Below are 6940 nucleotides of genomic sequence, written 5' to 3'. Positions count from 1 at the left end.
TTATTACATCAGTTAAAGGATTCATTTGATTGCTCTATGTGCATATTCTAAAAGTCTGCAGTTTACAGGCCGAAAGTGCGAAAAAACAGTAATAAATTTAACATACGTCGGTGTCTTTGGCTAAATTAACAAAGCACCGTACCGACGCGGTGACTTTAGACTCGCTTGTGTAGTTATTCAACTTCAAAAGCAATCGAAAAGCATTCATATTTAAAATATATGGCAGATACAATGAAGCTCATCGCTATAAATGGCAGCAAATTTTGACAATGTCATTCCTATGCGAATTTGACAACACCATGCGTGAAAGACGACCGAAGTACCAAATTTTCTGCTTTCTCCCTGTGCAGTGCCAACAGTTTCCGTAGCTACTGGGAACCAACCAGGCCAGCCTGCCACACTGCTGCCACTGCAGCAGGTCAGGACAGCCTTTCCAGGGATTCAGGTCCTCCGAGCACCAATCCTGCAGCAAACACCTGCCCCAGTAGGAGCACAAGCTGTCCAGAAGGCTAAACCAACGGCAAGTACCAGCATCATTCCACCGGCTAGTCCCTCTACTGCTCCAGCTTCCAAAGGTGACAAAAAGCCTGGTCCCAGTGCTGTTTCCAAAGACGGTACGAAATCTGGTTCCGCGACTGTTTCCAAAGCTGCCTCCAGTGCTGCGTCTTCAAGAAGTGCCGCTGCTGGAGCCATGGCTTCAGCTGGATCCAGTGCTACAGATGGTCCTACTGCTGCTGTCCCAGCTAGTCCCAGTGGCACGGCAACTAGTACTGCTGATATGAGCAATGCTTCTACTGCTGTTCCAACCACTAGTACTGGACCTAGTGCTGTTCCTACAGGCGGGACTGTGTCAAGCACAACCAAACCACCAGCAGCCCTCCCTCAGGTAGCAAAATGTTTAACATGTTTAGTCTTCTTCTTTTGAAAATGTAACTTCTCTGAAAAAAGAAAACACAGGAATGTTTTGAGTGTGAGTAATACATGTAGTTACATCAGTGTTACATTTTTTTTCAGAGCAAAGTTGCAGAAGAAAACAGAAAATATGCAATTATGCATGTATAAAGTTAAATGTCCTGTGATCTTGCCATTGAATGGAGTTGCTCATGATCTGTTTCAGGTTGTGAATGTGATGATGACCGGGAAGCCAGACAAACCAGGAGAAAAGGCGCCGAACGTCGGCCAGTTTCTCATCGTGCTGCCTGCAGGGATGAAGATGGTCCGGCCCCCCACCTTGATGCCTGCTGTGCAGTTACAGCCAGTTACACCAGGTGGCGCTGCTCAGCAAGCAATAAGGCCTCCTCTGCCCATGCCCAGCTGCAGCACAAGTAATACTTCACAAGGGACTGGTATCTCAACAAACACTACACAAGAGACTGGTACATCAATGGACACTACACAAGGGACTGATACCTCAACAGCAAACACTACAAAAGAGACTCGTAACTCAGTGAAGACTTCACAAGGGATTGGTACATCAACAGACACTACACAGGGGATTGGTACCACAGCAAACACTACTCATCATCAAGGGACTGGTACCCAAGTGAACACCACAGAAGAGACTGGTACATTGTCAAATGGACAAGACAGGCCAGAGGGGCTGGTAAGCTTGGCACAAGTAGCAGCAAAGGTGGCTGCTGACAATGAAGCAAAAGAAGTCTCGGCTGGAGAAAAAGACTCAACAAGTAGCACAACTCCAACGAGCAGCCCTTCAACCACTCGTAAGGTACCTAAACGGAAAACTCGAGCATCTACCAAAACTCCAACAAGTCCGGCACCAAAATCTTCTTCCTCTGCTGCCACAAAGACACCACCAACTGTGCCAAACATCATACGGTCTTCTAGATCTGCTCCTGCTACGAAGACGCCACAAACTGTGCCGAACATCATACGATCTTCTAGATCTTCTGCCACTGCTCCTGCTACACAGACACCAGAAACTGTGCCAAAAGTCATACGACCACAACCAGCTAAGTCTGCCACAAAACAAATTCTACAAACCATCCCTATTGTTACCAGAGCTGCCCCCACTGCCACGGTTCCAGTACAGATCGCCCCCGCACCGCAACGTCCTACTAGCCAGGGAAAGGTTGTCAGGGCATCCAACAGGAAAGTGTCCAAGGTCGCGCTCCTGGCCCCGAACTCTGCAACCTTGAACGGGTTCAAGTCGTTGTTGCTGGGTCGTAAGAAACTGGTGGCTGAGTTTGAGAAGCTGCTGTCAGTTAGACATGCCCGAACTGCAGGTTTGTATATATGTATATATATATATATACATATATATATATGTATATAAATATTTAATGAAGAATTCATAGATTATGTCCTTGTGCAAATACATATTCATAACTGCTAACCACTGAAAACATTTTCCAATACAGTATGTGACTATGGTAATGTTATGCTCAGTGTTTTTGCTAACACAGACTTAAATCCCATAAACTTAAATGCATTTACTTTTGTAGTATGGATTGTGATAGAGCAGACATGAATGAGTGTGTTGTCATTATAAAATGAACTTTGATAACAAAGGTTACAGTCAAACACCTCAATCTGTCAAGAGATTGACACACCCCAGTGTGAGTACCGGTAGTTTAAAAAAATCTGTCTGGATATGCACCTTGTACTCGTCAGCACACATGACATAGTTTGTTGGGTACCAGGTAGACAATACAAACATACACAACTTTCTTATCCATCCACCCCAGGGCTAGTTGTTGGGCCCCAGAGCCAAAGTGCTGCCATGGCCACACCATCCAGGGCACAGGGCTTGGCTGGGTTCGATGATTCTGCATCTGGCAGTGAAACTTCTCCAAGACCAGGTACTTCTTACTTAACTGGAGAACATAAAGAGACTTGTAGAATAAAGCACTAACCCCTGTGTGGCATTGAATGAGTGAGTGGCTAGGTTAGTGGACTCCAGATCAAGAGGTCATGGGTTTGATTCCTGCATGCCATCCATGGCTAGACATTGTGTACTTGGGACTTTTTACACAAGTTTCTTTACTCCACCTCTTGTGAAAATGGGTACCTGACTTTGGTTTGGAGGTAAAAGGCAGTGAAAGGAGAGGGATTCACTCTGCATTATTCCAATACAGTGACCTAGACACAGTCGATTAACAACTAACTTCTTCTATGGGACCTTTCTAATGCTTTCTTAACAATGTCAGAAAGGCTGTGGGGTTACCTTTACCTACCTAACCCCCACAAAATAACCCAGTGTTGTTTGACTTTATTATTGAAATGAGTTACTCTTGATTCTTCTGTAACTTTGCTGACATCTTGTTTGTTGCACATGTAGTCAGAACAGAGCCCCCTTCAAGGCTTCCCAGCTCTGTTGTCAACCCTCACAAGGACAGCTACTGTTACAACATGCTGAAAAACAGGTGAGGCAGTCACTGTCTTAGAAGGATTTTTGTCTTAAAACTTGCTGCCTTTATCATAAGTCATGTCTACCTACATGTACATTGTTCAATGCATTCGTATACATACTCTACAAAGATCTGCACCAGGAAGGATGATGTTCACTGAATTAACTTGCTTTAATACTATGACTTAAGAATCCTTTCTTTTTGGCAAGACCTCAAAGAGATTTTTAAAAATGATACCAGCGGCATGAACACACAGATGTCATTCCATGATTTTTCAAGTACGTTAAACATACAGACAGTAGGGAAGATTTTAAAACAGCCATAGCAGTACAGTTGCATCTCCAGGGTTGTTCAAATATTAACAATGTTTCAACTTCTAGTGATGCTGAAGAAGAGCGATGGATACCACTCGAAATGTCCAGAAGTAAATCTCTGTTTTTGTCCAGCTGTATAGATTGAATTATATTTGAATAATGTTTTAATTTCTCTTTTTAGATTTGATGCCCTGTTCCTATGGCCTGCCCTGCTGTCTACTGCCACAGTGGATGTGAAACCACCACAGAAGGCCAAGAAGAAGGGAGGCAAACCTAAGTCGGCCAGTCTTAACTTTATCAGACAAAAGAGACAGAAACAAGCAACGCAGAAAGGAAATGAGGCCAGCAAGAATGATCAAGCTGATGGAGAAACTCCTGCAGACCAACCTGCTGCTTCTACAAGTGGGGCAGAGGTGAAGAAAAGGAGGAGGGTTCAGAAGACAGAGCTCCACGGAGAGGGAGAGGAGGCACCACAGAGGAGGAGCACCAGGCTGGCGGCCAGGCCCCCCATAAGGTACAAAAGGAAATACACCAAGAGGAAGCTAGAGGATGTTACATTGGAAGATGAAGAAGAAGAAGATGAGGAAGAAGATAAGGAGGAAGAAGATGGTCATGAAGACCAGGATTCACTCCAAAATGGAATAGCTATGAAAGAGGAGGAGAATGCAGACATCTCTGGTCAGCGTGTCAGTGTTGGAGCTTCGTCACCAGCTGCAATGGAGAGTGAAGGTCCGGCATGCGACAGCATTGCTGAATCTCAGGCTGACAATGTAGAGACTGGTGTGGACGGTGGAAGTCCATCGCAAAAAGACATTCCTGGGCAGATTACTTTACTCATATCTTCCCCAGAAAAGGGACTAAGGTCTGCTGGAGCGACTCCTTCAAAGCTCAAGGAGGCGGGGCACGGGGACCTGAGCCAGTCTGACAATGAAGCATCACCATACGAGAAATACGACAGGTACAAAACCGGGATGAAGTCTTCTGGTTCTGACGAGCTAGGCAGCCCATCACAGGGAGGGACTCCACTCAAGAGGCCCCTGGAAGATGCTAGTGCAGGCATGCCCCCTGGGACGGAAAGAGGAAGTACAAGAAACGTAGGACCATCAGGGATATGCTTCAGGAGGTGGGAAAGAATGAGGGGCTAATACAACATGTACATGTGAAACAGGATAGCAACACAAACCATTGACACCTGAATGTGGAAAGTTCTTGTATGTGTTTGCACATAAAGGGCCTTGAATAAGCTGAAGAATATCAAATGATAGACATGTTGCAGTCTAAGTATTTGTAACAAACATGAATTGAAAGATGCATAAGATGAAATCTACAGATATATTTCTGTTTTATCAATAACATAACTAACCATAACATCATACTGATGATTCAAAATCTTTTCTTATGCCAACTACATGTTGTATAGTATGGTTATTCATTCTACTTACAGCTAAAATATGGTTGTATGTAAACACTATGGAATATTTACAACTTACTAATTTCTTATATCGAACATAGCTGTGTTAATGCTATGAAAGTAAGCCCCTACTTGCTTTGTATGATCTGATGAAAACTGCAGCAAACAGAAGGCCAACAATCAACAGTCTTTCCAATGAAACTTTTTTTTTATGCTTATGTGTGGAAGATTTTTCTAAGAGCACTTTTCTGTTCCATGTTGTTATCATTCTATGTTGTTATCATACACTTCTTCTTTTCTGTGAACAGAAATCAGTATATATGATACATAATTCAGTTGGTATGGTACTACATTTGTATATTTTTAAGAGATATATCTTTTTCATACTGATGAGAATACCAAAAATGAGCTATATGTCTTATATGTGAAATCATGTAGGGAAGGCCTGAATTGTTCACTGTTGAGAGATGTTATATTTTGTTATTCAGAGTTCAACTTGTTTCACATGTTAAAAGTTGTGTGTGACTCTTCAGAAGTCTAGCCAAGGAGGTTCTATAACATTTCTATCTCTAATGTGACATTAAATCTTGAAGTTAAACAAAGGCAAGTTGAGGCAACTGTTATATGTGTTGTGTATTTTACTATCTGGATGTTTATAGCATGGCAAGGTTGACTACTTTTAGAAGCAACTTAGTGAAGAGATTGATATGATGGGAAACTTTGAAAACAAAATTTCCATATTAAAGATAGCCTGATAAGGCCACACCAAACTATTTGTTACTTTTCGGATTTCTTCTGAAAAAGATTGGACCGACAGGTCAAAAAATAAAATGATTTTTTTCAAAAGGTCTGGGGTGAAGATATATGGCTTAAAAAAAACCTGAGTAGTTTAATGTCACGTTTTATACAATGAATCCCTACCTTTGATTAATGCTACTAATGTTCTGAATAAAAGGCATTGTTTTTAAACTGAAATTTATATATGTGTATGTGCCTGTTATTACCGTTGACCAACTGCGCGCCCGGAAGTATTAAAACAACTGCACAGAAAGTGGTGTTACTTTCCCGGTTATAGAATTACAAAAGGCGCGCTTATATGATAGTTAAAACACTTAGGAACGTCCAGGGATAGAGCACCTGCAATATCGTGACCTTGCAAGGCAAGTACAATGTACTCAGTTAAACGTAAGTAGTTGTCTTGAATGAATAAGATTAAGTAGTTGTCAGACAAAGGATGTTATCAGACATTTTAGACCTACACAAACAGCTATTGTGTCTTCTAGAAGAACTCTTGCTAACCTGTCATGCCCCTTGTTACCAACTTTGCATGCTACAAGTACTATACCTGAAATGTTTGTACGGCAAGTCCTAACGTAATACTGTAAATGCAGAAATGTTCGCGGTGGATTAGTGTTCGCTGTTTTCGCGGCGGCCGCTTCACCGCGAATTTAAAACCACCGCGAACATTTTTCCATAACAGTAAGAGTCTATAGTGCATGGTGATACCGCGAAATTAAAACCACTGCGAAAAGTCCATTTTCCCGCTACCGCAAAATTAAATCCCCGAGAACTTAAATGCATTTACAGTACAACGCGAACTTGTAGGTGTTCAATGTACATCAAGCCTTCGTCATGCTTAAGGGTTTCAGTTTGCCCGAAATAAGTTAGCAGACCTCTGAAAATGGAACATAATGGCACCACACGCTTTGACATATAACGTTATGTGAAACTGAAACGATTTTTCATCCTAGCAGATTGACACGAAGTCCCCAAGAGCCCGGCGACGTTATCGTACAAGACGGTCTGAAAGAGTGACAGAGTATCCGGACCGGTACCACGAATTAACC

General features: G+C 42.6%; 1 protein-coding gene across 1 annotated transcript in view; it reads left to right on the top strand.

Annotated features, from left to right (window-relative positions):
* The window catches only part of LOC118421830, a 13334-nt gene extending 7423 nt beyond the window's left edge, over positions 1-5911 (top strand). Inside the window, exons 15-19 of the mRNA XM_035829332.1 lie at positions 351-886; positions 1118-2243; positions 2706-2819; positions 3299-3383; positions 3864-5911. Of these exons, the coding sequence (XP_035685225.1) occupies positions 351-886; positions 1118-2243; positions 2706-2819; positions 3299-3383; positions 3864-4827 (2825 nt within the window). The 3' untranslated portion in view covers positions 4828-5911. The remainder of the gene's footprint in view (positions 1-350; positions 887-1117; positions 2244-2705; positions 2820-3298; positions 3384-3863) is intronic.
* Positions 5912-6940: the final 1029 nt, after the last annotated feature.

The sequence above is a fragment of the Branchiostoma floridae genome, chromosome 8 (assembly GCF_000003815.2).
Source record: "Branchiostoma floridae strain S238N-H82 chromosome 8, Bfl_VNyyK, whole genome shotgun sequence".
In the NCBI taxonomy this organism is placed as follows: domain Eukaryota; kingdom Metazoa; phylum Chordata; class Leptocardii; order Amphioxiformes; family Branchiostomatidae; genus Branchiostoma; species Branchiostoma floridae.
Note: the sequence above shows the minus strand (reverse complement) of the source record. Positions and strands in the feature narration are given on the sequence as shown.